Source organism: Camelina sativa, chromosome 16, assembly GCF_030686135.1.
Source record: "Camelina sativa cultivar CO46 ecotype springtype chromosome 16, ASM3068613v1".
NCBI classification, from domain to species: domain Eukaryota; kingdom Viridiplantae; phylum Streptophyta; class Magnoliopsida; order Brassicales; family Brassicaceae; genus Camelina; species Camelina sativa.
Genome location: NC_141895.1, coordinates 25,721,303 through 25,742,576, shown reverse-complemented (window position 1 = coordinate 25,742,576; position 21,274 = coordinate 25,721,303). Strand labels below are relative to the sequence as shown.

The following is a 21,274-nucleotide window of genomic DNA, read 5'->3' as shown; positions in this document are numbered from 1 at the left end:
AAATGACCTAATCCTAGGTATCTCACAAGGAGGGAACAGATCATGGAGGTTTTGTGGATTCCACCCTCCATCGTCCTGAATGAGAGCCGAGACATTGAGATTTAAGTCAATCGTTAGTTCCTTGTTGAACGGTCTTCTCAGCCTATCATCAAACACCCATTTGTCGAGCCACACCCTAGTATCCTGACCATTTCCAATGGACTTCATGACACCTTTTTCTAGTAACTCACGTCCAAACATTATACTCCACCAAGCATACGACGGCCTGTACCCGATTCTAGCCTCAAAGAAGGGGACATTCTCAAAATATTTAGCCTTATAAACACGAGCCACCAAAGAGTTAGGAGAGTCTAGGAGTCTCCATCCTTTTTTGGCTAGCAAAGCCTGGTTAAAGCGACCAATGTCTCGAAAGCCTAAACCTCCACATTCCTTCGATTGACAAACTTTATCCCAAGACACCCAATGCATCTTATGTTTGTCTGCACTTGCATTCCACCAAAACTAACACATCGCACTTGTGAGTTTCCGCACTAGTGCTTCGTTAAGCGAAAACATGACATAGCATAGACTGGAAGCGCCATAGCCACTGACTTAAGCAAAACTTCCTTACCTCCCAAGGAAAGCGTTTTCTCATACCATCCACTGAGTCGAGACTTTAGACTATCACTTATAAACAGAATTGGTTTCCTTAACTTGTTTATTTTTAATTTTAATTTTGATTTATTTTATAAATATGACAAGATATGGCAGTTTGTTGTGTTTTGATTGGTTAATAAAGACGGGATGAATGAGAGTGGTTCCAAGAATTTTTCTGTATCAAATGTCTCAATACTTGCCCTTCGTCTGTCAGTTTGTATGATATGTACTTTACTCATTTTCTTGATTAAGATGACATGTAATGGAGGTACCATATAATTCACTTTACTCATTGTCTGAATACTTCTGCCCTTTGTCTGTCATCCTCGATCAAAGTCGATAAATTTCTTACTGCGATAGTGCGATATAACAATTTCATTTTTCTCCTAACAATTTCTAGAACGACCATCGATTTAAAGTATCCCTAATAGGATATATTGGCAGTTTGGAGAACTCAAATTATTAATTTTTTTAAGTACTCAAGTTTTGTCGAATCAATCATTTTACATTTCCTCAAATATTTTTATCATATATTCTTCAAATGTTTTTACATTCGTTTTACATTATTAGAAACTCCCAATATAAACATGAAGAAAGTTTAGCACTTATGAACCGAATCTAATTGAAGTTCGAATTTGATTAATTTTGGTACGAATGGGTTAAAAACTTAAAATCATGGAAACCCATATATAGTTTAATCTCTAATCTCACCCCTTTTATAGCCACTAGATTTTGTTCAGAGATTAAACTATATATATAGGTTTCCATGATTCTAGTCATTTGATTTTTTATATAGTTATAAATTATTTAAATTATATTAAACTATATGATTTTCATGTTTTTATATGGAAAATTAGGAAACAAATCTCGTCTAACTATTTGACAAAATGTTTGAAAAAAAAAATAGCAAAATTTTTCCAATAAGCTTCTTAATTCTTGATCAGTGAGCTTTCTTTTGGTATCATCATAACAATAACACAATTGTTAAACCTGAAAAAGAACTTGATCAATCACCTTGATTCGCTATGTAGGTTTTCTAGTCTTTAACATTTCTAGTATTGGATGTCATCAATTAAATGAAATTCATATACTCCGTAATTTTTGGTCAACAAAGAAAGAAAAAAACTTTAAAGAGATGGAAAGATGTACCGACATTATTTAATTTTTACCCATGTGTGACAGGTGAAATTCTCAGATTGGTAGTTTAAAGTCAAAAACCTACATAATGGTTTTCGAAGAAAGAGAACCCTAAATGTCACTATTACGAAAATTAGTGATAAGTACAAAAAGATTTGACAGTATCCAAAGAGCCGCATGAAGCGCCAAATAAATGGCTTTTGATCTCGTGAAGCTAAATCGCCCACCCACCACCTTAAATTAACTAATAAAGTCCTCTACTATATATGCACCGCCATATGAGTCTCGACTATCTGAATCACAGCAATGGCGGAAGAAAAGAATAATAAGAAGAGTACCACCATCATTGCATCCTACGACGGCAGCGATGAATATGATGATGACTACTTATGTGACCAAGATCCAGAAGAGACAGAACTTAGTTGGATTCTTGATAAACTTAGTTTAGCACCGCCGAACAAGGAGGAAAAGAAACTCTTGGTCTTAAGTCTGAATGGTCTACTTCTACACCGTGTGCATGAAAAAGTTTTGCACAAATTAAAGCTCCCAAGAACCGTTCTCCTGATGCTTCATGTGGACCAAATCTTGGTAACATTTATTTTCGATATTAATTTCCTTTTTTTTTTTGGTTTAAATATAATTAGCTTGATTGGGATTGTTTCTTTGTTGTTTAGTGTATAAGAGGCCATTTGTTGAAGAGTTTATGAAGTTTTGTCTTGAGCGATTTCAAGTCGGGATTTGGTCCTCTGCTTGCGAGTTAGTCAAAGATTAACTTTTCATAATGTCAATTCTTTACGTTGATCTGACTCTTCATAATTTTGACTGATAGGAAAAATGTTGATTAAATTCTAAACATTATTCTTAAAGATCTAGAAGATAAGCTTCTGTTCGTGTGGGTAAGGAGACTTTTAATTAAATAAAATACCTATATGTTATATGTGTGTTTTTGTGTATATATATGCACTTTCGAATTCTCTTTCCTTAGAGGATCAAGAAAAGTGTACGGACAGTGGATTTAAAACACTAGAGAACATTTACAAGCCTTTGTTCTTTAAGGATCTCTCTAAAGTGTTTCAGTGCTTCAAAGGTTTCTCTGCATCAAACGCCATCTTCATTGAAGAAGAACCTTGCAAAGCTCTACTCAATCCTGTATACATACATTTATCTCTGTAATATATACCGTTTGTTTATCAGCTTCGTTGTTCTTGCTCTTAACTTTAATTGATCTTGTTGTGCGTGCATGCATTCAGGACAATACGGGTCTGTTCCCGTTGAGTTATGATCCGTCAGACGTTAACGATCATTTACTTGGTATGTAAACAGTTTTAAAACTTGTGATGTTTCACCTCTTATCATTAGACATGCTTTTTAGTTATGGTTTCGATTGTTTTTGATTACCTTAGATTCAGAAGGAGAGTTCTGCTCTTACTTGGATGGTCTGGCAAAATCATCGGATGTTCAGGTTTATATAAAAGAGCATTCCTTTGGACAGCCTAAGATCGATTCTTCTCATCCTGACTGGTCTTTCTACCGCAAAGTCACAAAGAGTGTCTCTTAATCTTGCATGATTATCAGTTTGTTGAAGTTTCGTGTTCTCAGTATTTCTCCTTCTTGCTTGCTTACTACTGAACACATTAAAAAAAGTCTTGCCTATTTTTTTTTGTTGAATCGGAAGTGGTTTGAAATTTTAGCAAGGTATATGATGACCATGCATGGTTTTTGATTTGCTTCTCGTTTTCTCTCTCATGGCGCTACAAAAAAAAATGTGAATATTTGTGACCAATATTATCTCTTCGCCGAGTTCTGTTTTGAATTTGGGGTTCATACAGTCTCAGCTTTTGTTTTCTCCACAGAGAAATGGTAAACAGACAAGGTGTGACATTTTAGACACAAGTAGCGTACATTCTCAGACAATTATCTACTATTAACAAATTTTATCCTTATTGTTATAAGGATGAGGTTGAGTAATTAATGTCTATGGTCCAACAATACTTCAAGTCCAACATCGAATACTTCCAAAGGTATAAATACAAATTCGATTGAGATTCTTTTGTTAATTTTAATGACATCTGCTCATTTACAACCAAGATCTTGTTGTTTCAGAAACGAAATTCGCGTTTCTGTTATCGGAAATAAAACAAAGATCACTGAATCTCTCATCCAAGTAATCAATGAGACAGAAGAAGCAACGAAAGGCTACAAGAATAAACATCTCATCTTGGCAATAGATTACAGCGGGAAATTTGACACATCATGCATGCTTGCAAGAGTATTTGTGAAGAAATCAGAAAAAGGGTTGATTCGAGAGGAAGATGTAGACGAGACATTAATCGAGAGAGAACTTTTGACAAATTGTAGTGACTTCCCAAATCCTGATTTATTGATTAGAACAAGTGGAGAATTGAACAGAGAATTAGTAACTTTTTCTTGTGTCAACTTGCTTATACAGAGCTCTTCTACTCGCCAGTCCTTTGGCCTGATTTCAATAAAAAATAATCTTCTAGAGGCCTTGGCTTCGTACCAGCGGAGGGAAAGACGATTTGGCGCTCAGGCTTGATCTTTTGTTCCACTCTATTATGTTTCCTTCATCTGTATTTTCTACCAAAACTATTAGCTTTTTGTTTCAAGTATCATTGTAACTTGTTTTCGTGAATCGAATCAAACAAGTGATGTGTTTGTTTCTCCTTTCTTTGCCTTATACACATGTATCAGCTTGTTATTAAAACCAATATCTTGCTACACAAGAAACTTTTATATCTCGGAAAACCTAGTTCTAAAACATTACAATTTTCATAACTCTCTCTGCGAGAAAGAGTTTGGGCTTTAAAGGTCCATATATACTCGCTTTAATGGGCCTAATTGTCAAATCAAAGTATTTGAGCCCACCTTATCGACAACACAAAAACAACTGAAGACCCCAAAAAGTGACACGTCACTAATCAAATCCCAAATTCGAAAGCGTTCAATGATTCATCACTGAGCGAGAGAGCACACTGTGATTCTTCTTGATCGCCGGAGCCGCCGCCTCCGCCTCCGCCGGGACTCATTTTACGATTCTCGTCAAACGCACCAGACACGTAACCACACTCTCATCTTTTCCATGGCTGTTGTACTCTCCTACTGCTAACCTTCCCCTCCTCTTCTTCGTCGATTCCATCGTCGCTGTGTGAGTCTTTCCTCTGATTTTGATTCCAAATCAATCGTTCTACTTAGGGATTTTTACGTGATGGCTATGCTAGTTAGATTAATTCATCTCTCTGTAGGGAAATTTGTGGAAGAAACAAAATGTTCGAAGCTCAAGACGATCATCAATGGTTACTGCTATGTTTTGGAAATCCAATAAACCTGCGGAAGTACGAGAATTCGATATATCACTTAGGGATTACACTCTAACTGAATCAGGCATTGAGGTATTGAATTCTTTCTTTCTTGATGTCAAAGAGGATATTTTTCAATCACTTCTCCTAACAGTGATTTCGATTTCTCGAGTTTAGGAAGCTCAGCCTAGGCAAAACGTTATTTCACTTTCGGTTGTTACTTCAATATTAGAGATACCACCAGCTGAATGGAATGCATGTGCTTTGGATTCTTCTCAACCTGAAAGATATAATCCATTTCTAAGTCATGGGTTTCTTTCTAGTTTGGAAGAGACACGTTGTGCCGTCCGGGTTAGTAAAACAATTTCTTTTGGATCGAAGGAAGACTAGATGTTTGTGTGTTTCTTATGGGCATCTCTTTTATGTGATGATTGTTATAGGAAACAGGTTGGATGCCATTACATATTGTTGCTAAAGATGAATCTGGGAGTATTTTAGGCGTTGTCCCACTTTATCTCAAAAGGTTTTTTCGATGTCTTGGATGCATTAGTTCTTATGTCAAGCTCAAGCACATGATTGATTTTTCAATGGCTATTCTCGTGTAATGTATTTATGTGTCACAGTCATTCCTATGGAGAATTTGTTTTTGATCACTCTTGGGCTGATGCATACCGAAGTTTTGGCGGAAGATATTATCCTAAACTTCAGTGTTGTGTTCCTTTCACCCCAGTTACTGGCCCTAGGATTCTAATCCGTGATAATCCTTGCAAAGACCAAGTTTTTGATGCTATTGTTTCTGCCATGACAGAATTGGCAGCTAAGGTATGGTATCATTACGAAATGCGTTGTATTGTATGAAACATGTTGAGTTTAGTAACATGATTAAACTTGTAATTTCATGGTATACCGAACTGATTTTATTCTATGTATTAACTATGTTTAATACTATAGGAACATTTTCATGTTTTACCTTCTTAGAGCTGTATTGGTTCTCTTGCGTTGAGTTCTGCTTTCAACATATGTTATCTGCTGACAGACTAGTTTTATTCTGTGCGGCAGTTACAAATTTCATCTTTGCACATTACATTTCCGTCTGGAGCTGAGTGGAATAAATTGAAAGAGAAAGGCTTCTCACAGAGGATTGGAATGCAGTATCACTGGCAAAATCGTGACTATAAAAAGTAAGTGAAGTCTCAATGCCAATTTTATTCTATGTATTAACAATGACTGTACCGTCCGGACTGGTTACAGTTGTTGCTTTTATAGTTCGCTTATTATTATAATTGTTACCAAATAACACTACTTCTAAGTCGTAGGATTCACTTGTAGATGCTCTCTTCGAATTAGAACATTGTTGTCTAACAATTTAGGTACATTTTCTTATAATTTCTAACGATTGAACAACTAAATTTTGATTCTGTTACTAATATTAGTGAATCGGTTCTGTCTGGTCATGATCTGTTGACTTGCAACTTTTTCCACTTAAAAGTTATATAGCATATGAATGATGTTAACTCTTAATGTGTAATGCTTCAGTTTTGATGAGTTCTTGATGGACATGAAGCAAAGCAAAAGGAAAAATATCCGGCAGGAACGTAAAAAGGTTTGTTTATTTTTACCTGTTTTCATATCATCCTTATGGTGCGAGTGGTTGAGATATATATTCATTTTCTCTTAAGTCCTCGTGCCCTTGTGAATACTAGTTAGGTAAATGGAATGGTTATTATTTGGTTCTTTCCCAACAACTTCAGAACTCTAGTCTTACTTCTTTATCCTTTCCTTGTGGCGTTTTTCAAGCACGCTGCTGACTTCTAATGCTCCTTTTCTTTAGTAGATTGTTACCCAGAATTTGAAAATGAGACGGCTGCGAGGAGATGAAATAAAGGTATGTAAGTGGACTGCCACGAGATGACACAATTTATTATATAAATGCTTATTACTCGGCGTATCTTTTCGTTTTAGTGGCTATATAATCAACTTTGGGATCTCAATCTTCCACCAGATGTTAGAATTGATAGGACATATATGTGTCTTGAAAATTTAATTGTATCGAGCCTAAATCAATGACTTTGTTTCTAATGTTTTTTCAGGCTAGGCATTGGGATTCCTTCTATGACTTCTACAGGAACACAACTGATAACAAGTTTAGTCCATATCATTGAGACAATTTTTGTTAATATTGCTTGTACTTTCACATTCTTAACGTTTTCCGGATATTTGTAGATGGGGCACACCTTATCTAACAAGGGAGTTCTTCCACGACATGGCATCAAAGTTGGGAGACAAGGTATTGCTTGTTCTCGCTGAAGAAAATGAGGAACCTGTTGCAGGAGCATTGAATCTTATTGGAGGAGATACTCTATTTGGGCGACTATGGGGATGTCGTCCAGATTCCTATTATCCTAGTCTCCATTTTGAAGCGTGCTACTACCAGGTTGGTCTTGCTGTGAACAAAATCTCTGGAACCATATACTAGATGAAAAAATTTCACAAATGGGGTAATGGGATTCACAGGCAATTGAAGCTGCGATAGAGCTTAACCTGAAAACGGTAGAAGCTGGAGCGCAGGGTGAGCATAAGATCCAGCGGGGCTACCTTCCTGTAAAAACGTATAGTTGCCATTACATATTCGATGAAGGTTTCAAGCAAGCCATAGACGAGTTCTTAGTGCGGGAATCAAATCAGGTACGTTTTGAAGTTATGGTGATTTGGTAAAGTAAACAAAGATGGTCGTTGCTTTAAAATAATGTGGCTTTGTACATCGCAGGTTGATTTTGTCATCAAACTGATGCATGAAGATGGACCCTTCAAAGAGAAATTAGAATAGATGCATTTACATCCTGGTTGGTTACTGCAAACATTCTTGTATATCTATTTTTATTCTTATGTATTGTGTAACCCCCTAGTTTTATGCTTTATTGTACATTTTAAGTTGCTCAGATCATATATAAACAGTAACAATTTTACTTTACTATAAAAATAGATTTGGTTGTAAGAAACAAAATAGAAAGAAAAATTGAAGTCTCGTATCATGAAATTGAAAATGAGATTTTGATCCAACGAATACAAATTTCTTTAGACTCAGCAAAATGTATGGATTTGTTTTCATTGTGTTTCCCGTGTGGAGAGTAGAATGATTGAGGAGTAATGTGTTCTTCCACCTGTAACAAAAGAATTGACTAAAAAATGGGGTTTCCTTTTTTTGTTGTTGTTGTTGCTAAGCAAGCTTCTTGGGTCTACCAACAGAAGGAGTAACATGTTCGTCTTTCTTAGAACCCGGAGCTTCAGGTTTTTTGGCCCAAGCAGGAGCTCGATCTGGCTCATACCGGTAATCATAGAACAGTTCTTCTCCAGCCATTATCCTCTCCTTTGCGAAAATCCCCACCCTGTGATCTCCAGCAACCATAATGACCTTAAACAGATTCATAGTCCTCTTGTCAGATTTTGAATAGACCATCATGCAAAAACCATGTCGTTAACTTTTGCATTTTTCGCATTTTTACCTTTGCGTAACAGTTTGGTTCAGGAGAATGGTTGGCAAATTTCAGTTTGTCTCCTTTCCTGTAAGCATCTAGCACAAACTGCAGTAACAACATCCAAAAAAAGTTTATGGCAGATTCGAATTTGAAGACAACCTAGAGAGTATGAACATTTTTGAGACAAGACGTGCCTGATCGTTTAGATTGAAGAGAAAAGAGGAGTTCTCGCGATCATATATCTTCCCCCGTTTATCTGCTTCTTTATGTGAAATCAGCTCTCCTGTGTATTCCCCAAGGTATTCATGTTTACTTACACTGTTCTGTAAGAAGGAAACAAGATTTGTTATTACAAGCAAAAATCAAAACCCCAAACATAATTTCCATTTTTTAAGGACTTTCATTCTATTTAACAAATCTTGCATTCTTCTTTACCTTTAAGAAAGCTCCCCAACCAGAAATATCAGATCTACCAAGTAAAACCTGAAATAGACAAAATAGAGCTAACTTCACAGTTTCATCTTTAATCATTTGAAGTTCCTCCTAGTCATGTGACTGCAGGAGCAAATTCATATTGCTATATAGTTAAGAAAGCTAAGTATGTACCCTTTGTTGTTGTTTCAGGAGCAATTTCATATTCCTGCACTCATAATTATCGCCTCTTTGACTTGGCACCCCGAGCGTACCATCCCCACCACTACACATTTAAATTCATTCATAGTATTAGTGTATTTGGAGCTATTAGTACGAAAAAAAGTAGCAATGTGTTCATGATCCTCGGCTAAGCGACCAATTAGTAGAACAAAACCGTAGAGTAAACATTTGCATCTCCAATAAGACTTACATGACCCAGCAGTTCCTACAAACATCTGGATCACATTCCCGATCTGCAGCAAAGCATGGACACTGACGGCTTCGACACTGACTTTTTGCACAATGACAACCTCTAAACCTATTCTTGCAGCTCTTTGGGCAACTACACAGAGAATAAAGTTTGTTGGCAATGAGATTCAAAGCTAGAAAATACAGATGTGAATGATCATAGATTACAATACCCGCAGTACTTCTCGCAGCAAGTCCCGTTTAGTAAACAAGAACATTCCTTCCCACAAGCAGTTTTGCAGTTGCATGGATTAAACTGACGGCATGGCTGGTCTTTCCTCTCAGTAATTCTTTTCCTAATTGAATGATATGCAGCAGATTTCCAAGTATACTTCAAGCGACGCACTTTGCCTCGTCTACGTAGAAATCTTGACCTTCTCCTCACTTGGTTATTAGCCTGGATAGTCCAGTAACTAAAGCATTAGTTCTCTAACAGAAATAAATCTATTATATCAGGAATGTGTATACAAAAAGAATAAGTATTAAACCATATTTCCATTGATGTCAAACTTGGAAGAGCCATCGGGATTTAATGCATCCTCTCCAAAGAAGGAAGCTTTATTTTCCGAGCAAGTCATGTATTGGAAGACCTCCCAACATGACTTGAAACCACTCAAAAGGTTTCTTGCAATTAAGCAGCTGCAAAGAAACAAAGAAAGATGAAAATCTTCCACAGATTGACAAAACCTGAAGCTGAATGATAATTTAGCAGTTTACTCACCTATTCATTCCAAAAATCTCAACACCTTTTTCAAAAAGGCTTTTCTCAAGTGGTCTCCACAATTTGTTTGTAGCCAATCCTCTTCGCCATGCATTCTCACCAACAAACTCTTCTTTCCGTAAACTTTCATCGCTACACGGTGCATCAAGCTCAGAAGCAACCTCATTCAGCTGACAAACAGGATCGTCATCCTTGACAGAATTCTTAGATTCTTCTGCAGGGGTGCCATTTTTCTTTGACTTCCCGGAGTTCCCAGATTTTACATGCTTCTGAGAAGAGGAAGTAGCATCTTCATTTTCTTTAAGTTTTGCATCGCTGGGTGAACGACTTCCACTGGCGATGGAATCACTATCTGAGGCTTCTGTCTTCTTTTGCCTCTTCTGAGTCCTACGAGGAACTCGCTCACCGACTCGGTTGTTGTTCCTCTTACGACCTCCACGTCTCCCACTACCTTTCACTTTTGGTGATGATGAAACTTTATCGGAATTGGCATCCTGCTGAAGTCCGTTCTCTGAGTCACTTGTCTCTGGTGTGCACTTTTCATTAGACGATGCACTTTCACTTGGGAAGGTCTTTGGTTTTCTCCTACTAAGTTTGCTTGATAACTTCGTGGATGTGGTCTTAGTGACCGCACAATCTGATGAAGTGCCAGTTTTATATTCGGTGGTGCCATATCCCGGAATTCTTTCAGACTTGAGAAGCTGATAGAATGAAAACAATTCTTTTTGTCAAATCAGTCTTTCTAGGAGATAAGCTTAGCTGCGTGAATAAACAAATTTTACCGTTTTATAGCAGTTTGCACCACAGGTTAGATTTTCATCTACCGGAGGACACCACGGAGCTGGTTTCTCAGCCTAAAAAACCATAAAATTAAAATAAGTAACTATAAAGTTATAATATGAATTTTCAGTGGGCACTAACTCACAGGAAAAATAAGATCTTGTGAACACCCATGGAGCCGGCAATCAAATACCTGGCGCATAACAGAGTTAAAAAGAGAATTACTTTGCTAGAACATCAAGTATTAACCCTTGAAAAATTTAGCCTGAGAAATCAAATGGACTAACAAGGCATCTACGGCAGAACAGGTTATCGAAAGAATCTAATGCTCCTTCCATATCTTTGTTGAGAATGGAGCTCTCTGCTTGATTATCGCCACTCTCGGATATTTCTTTTTCCTTCATAAGCACTCCATGTCTTGCCTGTATAAGATGGTCGGTGTTCATATCTCTGCAAAAAGCCAATTGGGAAAAGGGCTGGAACAATACTAATTGGATATCCTTAAACGATGCATCACTCACTCTGTTTTGAAATCCTACAATTAAAGTTCTGGATTCTAATGGAAAATAGGAACATCATAGTTCATACTGGCCACAGACAGAGAAAAAGTGGCTGATACCTTGATTTCACTCGCACGTCTGGACAATATTTTTGCTAGTTCCTCCAAGACAGAGTCTGAAAGACCTAGTTGCTCAAGGGTCATGCTGGATAAATGAAGGGAAATGAAAGTGAGAACGAAAAGCCATATCAATGAAAGTAGCAGACAAGAGATTCACAATAAGAGACCAGCAATGAGAAAGGATTAGACTAACCGAATAATAAAATCTTCAGGCTCCAAAAACTCTCTTTTTTCTTCTTCTTCATCAATCAGCTCCTCTTCACTATCACTGCAAATGAGCGCTTCCCCGCCAGTTTGATCATAATAAATTCTCCTTCGACCCACTACAGACTGGTCTTCAGTCATTCTTTGATTCCTGAATCATTTTAAGAGTGATTACAATGGTAAGATACTCCGCAACGGCATACATTTCAACTTGAATACTTCCAAGTACTTTTTGCGACGTTAATGTCAAAGTACCTGTCCAGAAAAACCCATGTGGTATAAGGTGACAAACGTTTGATATCAGGTAGTTTGATTGGCCGTAAGGAAATTTTAACAGGGACACTAGATCCTTGAACCACCGCTGAATTGGCATGTCCATCCTCTACGAATCTGTGGTTATTCCTATCACCATCACTAGCATCGATTCCGCTTTTCATACCAGGCGAATCTCTTTGCCTCTTAACTAAAAGATCATTACCATCTTTACAGCTACCTCCTCTCTCCATAGACGACCTCATAAAGCTTTGAGTAATGCCACACAAATTCTTCTTGTTTTCATCAAACCTTTTCTAAACAAAAACAAATCCTCGATTTCTAGCAAATCAGTTGCAGAAACACACGAAAAAAAAAAAACAACATTTATGAATTAAACAAGAACCAATACAAACCTTAACTGATATACACCGATCAGCAGCAAGTTTCTTCTTTAGCGATTCTATTACTGCTGACACTTCCTTAGAAGCTGGACTTGTCTCTTCCGGCTGAAATTTCAAACAAATCAAACGCATTTCAACAGCAACCATGAAAATGAGGTTCCTTTACACAGACCATATTCATTTCCAAAGTGTTCAATGAGAAAAAGAAAACTACCAATTGCAGCATAATGGCTTCTCTCAAACCCTAAAACAACTATTATAGCTCACAATGCAGCAATCTCTAGATCCAAAAAACAACACCAAATCGAAGCTAAAAAACTTAAAGCAAATCATAGTCTCAATGCCTTAAAAAGTTACGACTTTTAGAAACCCAGAAATAAAAATGGAAACTTAACTTAACCTTTTACCCAAAAAAAAAAAAAAAAATAGAAACTTTTCAAAGGATCCCGATTTTGAGGAAGAGATTTCGAGTGAGAGAGTGAGATTAAAACGCACCGTAGACTCCTTAGGTGGCTCCGATCTGGTCGCCGAAGAAGAAGGCGAAGCTCCCGACGCCATTGTCAAGTTACCAGATCGGAACCGAATAAAATGCGGGTCCGGGTCAAGATCCGGGTCGCCAAAATCTGAAAATGTCCGGAGGAGACAAGCGAATTTGGCGGGTCGTTATAAACCCTAAAAGTTATCTTCAATTTTGTTTTTTTTTTTTTTTTTTTTTCTAATCTTCAAATCCAATTAGAAAATTCTCAATTACTTTAAAGAGTTTGGGATTCGTGAAATATCAGAAATAATTCTGAATTAAAAATTAAAAAAAAAAAAGAGAGAGAAGTTGGTGGGAAAATAGCGACGTGGCAGCTCGATTTGAATTATCTACTGTACATTCTCCGGCGAACTTAACCCGGCGACGATACTGAACGTTACTGGGCCGAATGGGCTTTTTAAACCCTAAACTTTGGGCTCTCGTTTGGGTTTGTTTTTTTTTTGCTCAATCAGCCTCTCCTCTTTCTAATTAGCTTCTCGAAGGTTTCTCATCGGAAGAGAAACAGTACGGCGATCGGGAAAAAATGCATTACGGCGCGGCGGTGAACGGACGGAAACGTGGACTGATACTTCTAAGCAGCAGAAACTTCTCCAGATCGTTTTTATCGTCTACTTCTCCATTATCTGGTGAGTATTTTCAGTATTCACACTTCTGGAAATGTTCTCGAGATCGGGTTTTTGATTCTGACGGAGTTGAAGATTGAACTGAAACACCGAATGAATTGATTCTGTGTTTTTGTTAGAACATGAATGTTTCATCAAGGACGTAGCAAAAGCTCAGCCTCCTAAGCATCTGACTCAGTTGCTCAACATATTCACAGCTAGAGGTAGATTTTCAAATCTTGCACTGGCTTTGCTTAGCTTGTGATCATTTTTTCGAAAGTAATTGTGTGTGAGTTGGTGACTTGGCTTGTGATAATTATGACATTGTATCAGGTAAATCCATAGTTTCTCCTGGTGCCAAGCAAGGCTTGTTGCCTCTTACTATACCATTGGTGAGAATGAGTCCGGGTATGTATGAGTATGATCGTGGACATTGTACCATAAGTTTTTTATGTGGAGTTTGAAAACACTTTCATATTGAGTTTGTGTGACTTTCAATTTTCAGGTTCTTCAATTGCTCTATTACGGTGGCCAACAGCTCCTTCTAGGTTAGGACTTAGGAGGCTTCTTTTATCTTGTTTTAACTTTTCATTGTTTTGTTATCTTATAATTGCTTTCTGTTGTTTGCAGTATGGAGATGCAAGTCGTGGAGGTTCAGAAACATGGGGTTTGGTTTTTAGCCAATAATGTAATGGGTCTTTTATATCATTACTGGTGCGTTGATGTAGGTTCATTTCTTTCTGGCTGTTTATTCTCATATCTTATTTTCATTGGCCATCATTCAGGTTGATCAGTTCATTCACAGAATATTGGTGGAAGAAGATGTTTCTAAACCCGAAGAATCAAGTCAAGAAATCTTCAATGCTGCAGGCGAAGCTGGGAAGAAACTTTACAGTAGGGGTGACTTTGCCAAGTCAAAACTATTAGATTTGGATGCCTATCTATTAAGAAAGGTACGTATAGTGAACCTGTTATTGTCAGACTCTTTTCGGCATGTGGGTGATTGTGAGCTTTGTTATTTAGGTTGGACTGTTTCCGGATTCTCTAGAACGTAAAGTTATCCGACATATCGAGAATGGAGACCATGTAAGGCTAGTAATAACATCTATCCTGTTGAAGCTGACTTGTTTTCTCTTTTTAAACTATCTTCACGTGCTAATACAAGGTTTCAGCTTTGGTGGCTGCCGAGTTTTATACAAAGAGAGGGAACTTCCCCGGATTTGCCCGGCCTTTTGCTTTCAACGCAAAGGTTTTACTGAAGTTCGTATGATCCTCTCTTATCAGCCCTCTATCTCCTTTTTTAATATATCCACGAGTTGATGCTTTTACCTTTCTAGAAACCTCTAAGACCTCTATGGTTTTGTAGACTTGGCCGTAGCTTAGAAGCGAAAGACGCAGCTCGGGGTGCTCTGACATCTTCATGGTGGACCTTAGGTTGCAGATACGAGGTACAATTCCTTGGATACAATTTTGATAATTGAAAAAAAGAAGGGGGAAAAGTGTTGAACATATGAAATGGTGCTCAGGAAATTGCTCGAATAGCAGAGTGGGGAGAGGAGCAAATTGTGAAGTACAAGGAGAGAATTACAGGAGAAGGAAGACAACGAGATATAGAAAGGGGAAAGCCAATGTCTCAGGTTTTGCCTATATTCATTTGTAGATTCTCATATCATGGTTTCTGGATTCAAGGACTTGAAACAAAACTTTTAACTCTCAGGCTTTCTTAGACGAGGCTTCGTTCTTACTGAATCTAGCGTCACTCGAAGGGACATGGGACGAATCACTGGATCGGGTTGCTCAATGTTACAAGGAAGCTGGACTTAACGACATCGCCAAGTTTGTTCTGTACAGAGATTGAGTAGTCTCTTTTAAAGTCCACAATTTGTTTTTCGAGACCTGAGATTACATTATATCAAATGATCTTTGCATTTGGTGTCCTACGTTGGAGATTTACATTAACCCTGCTAAAGATTCATTGGGTCAAGATAACTGATTGTATCTTTTCTGAAACTAAAAGTGAAATAAGATAGCATGATCATCTTATTGGGTAACAATAATCTACGTGGAAGTTTATATATATACTGCCAAAAAAATCTACGAAAATGACAGTTTAGTAGCTTGCATAGTTTGGGACCATATTAAGAAACAGGATTAAGGTATTAGATTATAGTCTAAATGACACCATCTTCTTAAGTGGGAAATGGAATAGGGAGCTTGTTGCTCTGACCTTTCTTTTTTCTTCCCAACAACTTTCTCCAGAGGCTCTTAACTCCACCGCTCTTCTTCTGAGGAACAATGGCGAAACAGTTTGTGTCAGAACCTTTGCTTTTGTCTGAGAGAAGAATATGTTCCAATGCCTCAATGGTTTCATTGTAAACAGAACTGCCTCCCTTTCCATTTTTCTCTGCTGCTTGTGGTTTCTGAGCATTCGATTCTCTGGTGTCGTGATCTTCTGCCTTCATCTGATCTAAAAGAGATGATCTCTGGCTGGTCAATCTCTTCTCTGGTTTTGTTTCTTGTGAAGGTTGTACACCAGCTAGGTTGTCCGATTTTTCCGTAAGGTCAGACATGAGTTTGTCAGAAAGTAAAGCTGTTTCTTTTGAGTTAGTCAATGCCTTGAGCTGCTTTCCAAGGTTTAGAATCGTCTCTTGACACTCGGCCAATTTTTCTGAAGCAGCTGTGATTTCCAATTCCTGAATTCATTAAACACATAAAACAGATTGGTTTTGGGACAAAAGCAATTCTCAATGTTTTATTCTGCTTTAAACTTACGGTTCGCATGTTTTGTTTTTCTTCCAGCTTGAGCTCGTTTTCTGAGGCACTGCAACAAGAAACCATTGGATGCATCAAAGATAAATAGGATTTGCTGATATGAAGTCTTTAAGCATTCACATTTACCTTACTGTCTTCTCCTTTGCCTCTTCTTCAGCCATATTGTTTGACAATTTTTGATTTCCAGGTTTGTCTTCAATTGACTGATCCTTGCAAGCCAAAAAGGAAACATCTATTGTCTTAAGCTTATCTGCTTCTGAAGAAACCTGACGACATATTCCAATATCAACTTCACTTCCACTCCGTGATTCATCCCACTCGAACTGCGTCTTAATCTCATTTCTCATGGTGGAAACATCTTGAAGAGAAAAACAGTGGTTCACCATCCATTCCAACACAGAGCTTAGCTCTTCTACAAACTTCCTTATGTCTGATTTTCTGTCTAATAGATCGTAACAAGTATGAAGAAATCGCTGCAATACACTACTCAGCTCTGTAGTTTTCCATTGCAAGACACGAGCAGTGTATCCTGAAAGCCTTTCTGATTCTCCGTTGGACACATGACTTTCATCTTTTAAGCTGACTCCTTCGATAATTTCAATGATACTATGAATCGATTTGCTGATATCACACTCCATATCTGGTCTATCATCCACAGTGAGATTTTTAGTCTCCTCATGGTTTACACTTGACAAAGCTTTTCTGATATCTTCAAGTGCTTCATCAGTGTTTCTCTGCGCAAGACGCTTGTACTCCATTATCGCTTTCACTACGGTATGAAGAGACTGAGGTAATTTACTCATTAAATCATCTTGGGGAGATACAACAGGATTTAATGAATAATCTTCTCCAGGAGTTTTTGTTGTCTCTGATGAAGTTTCATTAGATTCGTTCTCTACCGGACCAGTAGCTGAAACGGAATCAGAAGAACAAATATGAGAACTTCCAGGTCGGTTGTCGATTGTGCTTGCAACCATAGCAAGCTTTTCCATTTCAGCAAAATCATCCATTAGTTTCATCTCTGAAGCTTTAGGGGTTCCAACCAAACTCGAGCCCATTTGCTTCTTGTTCTTGAAATTGTCTAGCTCTGAAAGTAAAGCAGAAGCCCAAGACTCAGCACAGCTAACTTTATCATCATTGTCAAACTCAGATAGTGATGCAATAGAGACTTCACAGGACACATTGCTTCTCCGTCTAGGCTCAATGTTTGTGCCTTTAGAAGATTCTTCAACATGAGACTCGAATTCTAGTAGTCTAGACGCTGTTCGAGAATACATATTTCTTGAGAACTGAAGCTCACTGACTTTCTTGTTTAAGGCTTCCCTCAGAGTCTTGTTCTCTTCTTCCAGTAAGCATACTTGCTCAGAGAGGTTATTGATCTTTTCGGAATCAATCAGCGGACTGTTAGGGCTTCCATTGACTCTTCTCCTTCCCAGCATTTCTACTTCATTCCTCATTTTTGACAGAGCAGCTGGTCCTGGTAACCGTTTTCTGACAAGTATCCGTAACCTTTGACACTCTGATTCTAACTTTGCAACTTTCTTCACATTCTCTAAGTGCAGTTTATGCGATGCTTCAGCGGTTCGACGACTAAACTCTCTCTCTTCATTCCGAAGCTCGAGCTCTTTCTCCAGCACTCGGACTTCATATCTCAGTGAAACGTTTTCTTTTTCCTTCGACTCTAAACTACTCACCAAAGCATTGAAATCAACTTCGATTCGATCCCTCTCTCTGTTTAAATCTTCAACAGTTTTGTTCTTTGCTAACAAAGCCTTTGAGAGTTGAGTGTTCTCGCCTTCTGCTTCTGCAAGCTTCTTACCAGTAACTGCCAGCTCCGTCTTTATAACAATCAATCTCCGTTCGTACTTCTGCGATGCTTTTGTCAACGCATCATGCATCCTTCTCTCCTGCTCCTCGCGAACAAAACGAAGTTGCTGCATACATTCTTTTAAACCAGCATCTGTTTGACTAGACCTTTCCTCACTCTTGTGTTTTTCATTTACAGCTTCTTCGAGTTTCTTCTTGAGAGATGCAACTTCAGCTTTTGTCTTCTCCCAGCCTGTTAACACAAAATGCAATTGGAACAGGAAGCTATATGAGAGTGTAAAGAGGACAAAAGTCGAGGAAATTTACCAACAATTGCTTCTCGCGCCGCAGTCTCATACTTATTGCTGTCAGCCTCGACAGAGGTAAGCTTATCATTCAGACTTTTAAGGCGATTTTCTAGCTCTGTCTTCTCAGCCACAACCTTCTCAGTCTAATAATAAGAACAATCAAGCTCATGAGGCGATACAAAACCAAACTCATCAGGAGAACTTTTAGCAAATTACACAAGATTCACAATCATTGGTATCTCAGTTTTCAATACTTGAGGGCTTTTTACTTTTGGCCACAAAGAGCATCAAAAAGGAGAAACTTGACCTCAAACATAATAAGCTAAAACAACACTTGATTCTCAAACAGATCAACACTTGATACTAACTACCAACCATAAAAAAACACATCTCTAGAAGATACATAAAGAAGATCCATCTTCCAACCTAACATCAAACATCAATGCAAGCATCATCATATCCACCTACGGACTTACCTCTCCAATGCTTTCCACAACCGTTTTCTCCATTGATTTCTTCTTCCAAGGCCATGCTTTATGCTCCATTTATCACCTCCACAAACCACACACAACTACTCTTACTCAACAATAATATCCTATAACACAGAAACCAAAAACAGAAAGACTTTAGAATAGCTTTAAAACTCACATTTACATAAACAAACCCAAAAAAAGGAACATATATTTTTTCTAGTTCTGTTTGGTTTCTCTGATCCCACATTCCTCAAAATGGACCATCACATTTACAAAAGTGAATGCGACTCAAATCCAGATTAAGACCAAAGAACAAAACAAAACCATCTCACTGTACTTATAAAAAATCCCAAATCAGAAATCAACGAGCTAGCTTCCATCAATGGCGTATACATGCACGAAGAAAAATCCAATTTCATGAAGTAAAAAACTTTAGAAGAAACCCATGACGAATCACACAAAAAAAAAGTCATCTTTTTGATTATCCACATTTAGAAGATTTGGTAAATTAAAAAAAAAACCCATGAATAAAGATCAAAACTTTCCTCACCTTCTGAACCAAAACTTAAAACACAGATCGTCTCTGAAGAAACACAAACAATGGAAGAGATCAAAAACAGAGAAAGAGTGAAGAGGACAAATGAAAAAAGGGATTGTTTGGCAAAGTTAAGATTACTTGAAAACAACTGTAGAGAGAGAGAGTGAGACTGTGTGAGAGAGAGAGGATGTGTCGGGTAGGATCTGATCGAAATGGGCCATGTACGCTTAATGAACGTTGGATCGTACGAGATTTATAATATCTCTAATATAAGCAAAGAAATTAAAAAAGTTAATTTGTATTTTAAGGGGAGACATGTTTATGACTTTGATGGACCTCGGAAGTTTAATAAATTAGTAGGGAGTGAAGAGGACAAATGAAAAAGAGTGATTAGGGAGTAATAAGTTGGAATGCTTTATTATGCTTAATGAATAATTAATTGAGTGAAGTGTGCAATCTAATCAAACTTTAAGAAACTGATTTTTTTTGTAGTTTACTTTACTATCTCTATCTTAAAAGAGATAAGAGGTTGGTTTCTACTTTCTAGTAATAAATAATTAGATTGTCTAATAAAATCAGTATTTTTAATCCAACAACAAAATAGTAGTTGTCACTTGTCTTAACTACTCTAACTTCTAAAGATGAATTGATTACTATTTTGGTGGATCATAAAAGCTACTCCGTAAATAATAAATTGTTTGGAGTTTCTTGAGCTGTAAAACTTGCTTTGCTCGATGGTTTTGTTTGGACATGTTTGGATCATACGACTCCATCGTAGTACATTCTTCCTTTCTTGTTATAGGAGGAGGCTTAACATTCACTTTAATTAGCTTTTCGAACATATTATTTGTTAATCACTTTATGAACAAGCTTACGCCTTCTTTGTTTAGAAAGGACTTCATATTACGGGCCCAATTAAAGATGTAATTAGGCAACTAAATTTTAGGTGAACGATCTTTGTATATGAATAAACACTACTCCATAACTTGGTTTCGATCTCTATAAAGGCAATCATTCATCAGTCCAAATTAGTGTCATTTCTGAAGAAGATTTGTAAACTTTAGTAAATTTGATCTTTATTCTCGATAACGTTTACCGAGGTCTTACATGTCCTTATATGGACTCTAAGAACAATCTAGACTTCTAGGGTTTTTCCTATCCTTATCCTTTAGAGACAGCTGGTCACAACTCTAGTCAACACATAAGATTAGAAGAGCCTGGAATCGGTTTCCATGTGGCTGCAGCTCCATCTTTGTTCTAGCGTCTTTTGCAGGTACAGAGAGTTTTGTCTTCTTCTGTAGATGGGTTGTTGGATCTTTTATGTGTTGGACTTTTTCTTGCATTGATGTTCGGCCCATCTTTGGCTCTTCACTTACATTCTCCCTCAATTGTAAGGTGGGTGACTTACCGACTTCGAGTTTGTGTCAGAGTTCTTCGAATTCTCTATGTGGTAGTCATTTAGTGAAGATGTCTGCTAGCTGAATAGCCGCTGGAATGTGTCTTGTTTCAATTAGACTAAGAGCGACTTGTTCTCTTATATAGTGATAGTCGATGTCAAAGCTTTTTGAGCGGTTGTGGAGAACTGGATTTGCACTTAGGTAGACAGCAGAGAGATTGTCACATTGAAGTACGGTGGGGTGAGGCTGAAAGATTCCAAGATCTCTTAGTAGAAAACAAAGCCAAGTGAGTTCTTGCACTGCTGCAGTGAGGGCTCTATATTCAGCTTCCGTGGATGAGTTCGGCACAGTTTGTTGACGTTTTGCTGACCATGATACAAGATTTGGTCCGAGCAGAGTGCAGAATCCCGGG

At 37.6% G+C, this 21,274-nt stretch overlaps 5 protein-coding genes and 1 pseudogene across 13 annotated transcripts; 4 read left to right on the top strand and 2 right to left on the bottom strand.

Moving 5' to 3' along the window:
* Positions 1-2,447: 2,447 nt before the first annotated feature.
* On the top strand, positions 2,448-3,429 carry LOC104753948 (haloacid dehalogenase-like hydrolase family protein). Of its 2 annotated transcripts, XM_087489786.1 has the most exons (4): positions 2,448-2,533; positions 2,761-2,922; positions 3,024-3,084; positions 3,177-3,429. In XM_087489786.1, the coding sequence occupies exons 1-4, from the start codon at positions 2,477-2,479 to the stop codon at positions 3,329-3,331; spliced, it is 435 nt and encodes a 144-aa protein (XP_087345912.1). In that variant the 5' UTR covers positions 2,448-2,476; the 3' UTR covers positions 3,332-3,429. The 2 variants fall into 2 exon arrangements, with proteins under 2 accessions (XP_087345912.1, XP_087345911.1); XM_087489785.1 differs by lacking the exon at positions 2,448-2,533 and having other exon boundaries at positions 2,663-2,922.
* A 142-nt stretch (positions 3,430-3,571) lies between these two features.
* LOC104753947 (dehydrodolichyl diphosphate synthase 1 pseudogene) lies at positions 3,572-4,330 on the top strand (annotated as a pseudogene).
* A 349-nt stretch (positions 4,331-4,679) lies between these two features.
* Positions 4,680-8,070, top strand: LOC104751977 (uncharacterized). Of its 3 annotated transcripts, none has more exons than XR_015585099.1 (12): positions 4,680-4,939; positions 5,037-5,183; positions 5,268-5,441; positions 5,531-5,613; positions 5,714-5,912; positions 6,150-6,271; positions 6,627-6,693; positions 6,922-6,975; positions 7,181-7,233; positions 7,314-7,524; positions 7,605-7,775; positions 7,858-8,070. XR_015585099.1 is itself a non-coding variant. In XM_010474034.3 (12 exons), the coding sequence occupies exons 2-12, from the start codon at positions 5,085-5,087 to the stop codon at positions 7,915-7,917; spliced, it is 1,290 nt and encodes a 429-aa protein (XP_010472336.2). In that variant the 5' UTR covers positions 4,680-4,939; positions 5,037-5,084; the 3' UTR covers positions 7,918-8,070. The 3 variants fall into 3 exon arrangements, 2 of the variants coding, with proteins under 2 accessions (XP_010472336.2, XP_087349142.1); XM_010474034.3 differs by having other exon boundaries at positions 6,925-6,975; XM_087493016.1 differs by having other exon boundaries at positions 4,700-4,939; positions 5,538-5,613; positions 6,925-6,975.
* LOC104751976 (histone-lysine N-methyltransferase CLF) lies at positions 8,039-13,293 on the bottom strand. Of its 2 annotated transcripts, none has more exons than XM_010474033.3 (17): positions 12,924-13,293; positions 12,441-12,533; positions 12,028-12,341; positions 11,762-11,923; positions 11,569-11,653; positions 11,237-11,371; positions 11,095-11,142; positions 10,952-11,023; positions 10,170-10,870; positions 9,937-10,087; positions 9,622-9,845; positions 9,411-9,542; positions 9,173-9,263; positions 9,002-9,049; positions 8,761-8,889; positions 8,594-8,671; positions 8,039-8,502 (listed from the first exon to the last, which is right to left on the bottom strand). In XM_010474033.3, the coding sequence occupies exons 1-17, from the start codon at positions 12,984-12,986 to the stop codon at positions 8,308-8,310; spliced, it is 2,721 nt and encodes a 906-aa protein (XP_010472335.2). In that variant the 5' UTR covers positions 12,987-13,293; the 3' UTR covers positions 8,039-8,307. The 2 variants fall into 2 exon arrangements, with proteins under 2 accessions (XP_010472335.2, XP_087349138.1); XM_087493012.1 differs by having other exon boundaries at positions 11,237-11,399; positions 12,924-13,152.
* LOC104753946 (protein IN CHLOROPLAST ATPASE BIOGENESIS, chloroplastic-like) lies at positions 13,273-15,619 on the top strand. Of its 4 annotated transcripts, none has more exons than XR_015585101.1 (11): positions 13,273-13,592; positions 13,709-13,792; positions 13,902-13,976; positions 14,074-14,116; positions 14,199-14,256; positions 14,354-14,521; positions 14,592-14,654; positions 14,741-14,828; positions 14,935-15,016; positions 15,095-15,205; positions 15,286-15,619. XR_015585101.1 is itself a non-coding variant. In XM_087493017.1 (11 exons), exons 1-11 carry the CDS (start codon positions 13,490-13,492, stop codon positions 15,424-15,426), a joined length of 1,023 nt encoding a protein of 340 aa, XP_087349143.1. In that variant the 5' UTR covers positions 13,273-13,489; the 3' UTR covers positions 15,427-15,619. The 4 variants fall into 4 exon arrangements, 1 of the variants encoding a protein (XP_087349143.1); XR_015585102.1 differs by having other exon boundaries at positions 14,741-14,832; XR_015585100.1 differs by having other exon boundaries at positions 14,734-14,832.
* On the bottom strand, positions 15,586-19,988 carry LOC104753945 (filament-like plant protein 7). Of its 2 annotated transcripts, XM_087493014.1 has the most exons (7): positions 19,604-19,988; positions 19,478-19,510; positions 18,931-19,049; positions 18,474-18,597; positions 16,467-18,399; positions 16,341-16,389; positions 15,586-16,261 (listed from the first exon to the last, which is right to left on the bottom strand). In XM_087493014.1, the coding sequence occupies exons 3-7, from the start codon at positions 18,997-18,999 to the stop codon at positions 15,758-15,760; spliced, it is 2,679 nt and encodes an 892-aa protein (XP_087349140.1). In that variant the 5' UTR covers positions 19,000-19,049; positions 19,478-19,510; positions 19,604-19,988; the 3' UTR covers positions 15,586-15,757. The 2 variants fall into 2 exon arrangements, with proteins under 2 accessions (XP_087349140.1, XP_087349139.1); XM_087493013.1 differs by having other exon boundaries at positions 19,478-19,812.
* Between the last annotated feature and the right edge of the window lie 1,286 nt (positions 19,989-21,274).

Coding starts and splice junctions, on each gene's coding strand:
- LOC104753948 (XM_087489786.1), top strand. CDS start 2,477: ATGAAGTTTTGTCTTGAGCGATTTCAAGTCGGGATTTGGTCCTCTGCT. Junction 2,923..3,023: donor GCAAAGCTCTACTCAATCCT/GTATACATACAT, acceptor GCATGCATTCAG/GACAATACGGGTCTGTTCCC. Junction 3,085..3,176: donor CGTTAACGATCATTTACTTG/GTATGTAAACAG, acceptor TGATTACCTTAG/ATTCAGAAGGAGAGTTCTGC.
- LOC104751977 (XM_010474034.3), top strand. CDS start 5,085: ATGGTTACTGCTATGTTTTGGAAATCCAATAAACCTGCGGAAGTACGA. Junction 6,272..6,626: donor CAAAATCGTGACTATAAAAA/GTAAGTGAAGTC, acceptor GTAATGCTTCAG/TTTTGATGAGTTCTTGATGG. Junction 7,525..7,604: donor TTGAAGCGTGCTACTACCAG/GTTGGTCTTGCT, acceptor TGGGATTCACAG/GCAATTGAAGCTGCGATAGA.
- LOC104751976 (XM_010474033.3), bottom strand. CDS start 12,986: ATGGCGTCGGGAGCTTCGCCTTCTTCTTCGGCGACCAGATCGGAGCCA. Junction 10,871..10,951: donor GTGCAAACTGCTATAAAACG/GTAAAATTTGTT, acceptor TCATTCTATCAG/CTTCTCAAGTCTGAAAGAAT. Junction 9,543..9,621: donor TGCTGCGAGAAGTACTGCGG/GTATTGTAATCT, acceptor TTCTCTGTGTAG/TTGCCCAAAGAGCTGCAAGA.
- LOC104753946 (XM_087493017.1), top strand. CDS start 13,490: ATGCATTACGGCGCGGCGGTGAACGGACGGAAACGTGGACTGATACTT. Junction 13,977..14,073: donor ATTGGTGAGAATGAGTCCGG/GTATGTATGAGT, acceptor TTCAATTTTCAG/GTTCTTCAATTGCTCTATTA. Junction 14,522..14,591: donor ATGCCTATCTATTAAGAAAG/GTACGTATAGTG, acceptor TTTGTTATTTAG/GTTGGACTGTTTCCGGATTC.
- LOC104753945 (XM_087493014.1), bottom strand. CDS start 18,999: ATGGAGCATAAAGCATGGCCTTGGAAGAAGAAATCAATGGAGAAAACG. Junction 18,598..18,930: donor TTGTGGAAAGCATTGGAGAG/GTAAGTCCGTAG, acceptor TCTTATTATTAG/ACTGAGAAGGTTGTGGCTGA. Junction 16,262..16,340: donor AAAAACAAAACATGCGAACC/GTAAGTTTAAAG, acceptor TAATGAATTCAG/GAATTGGAAATCACAGCTGC.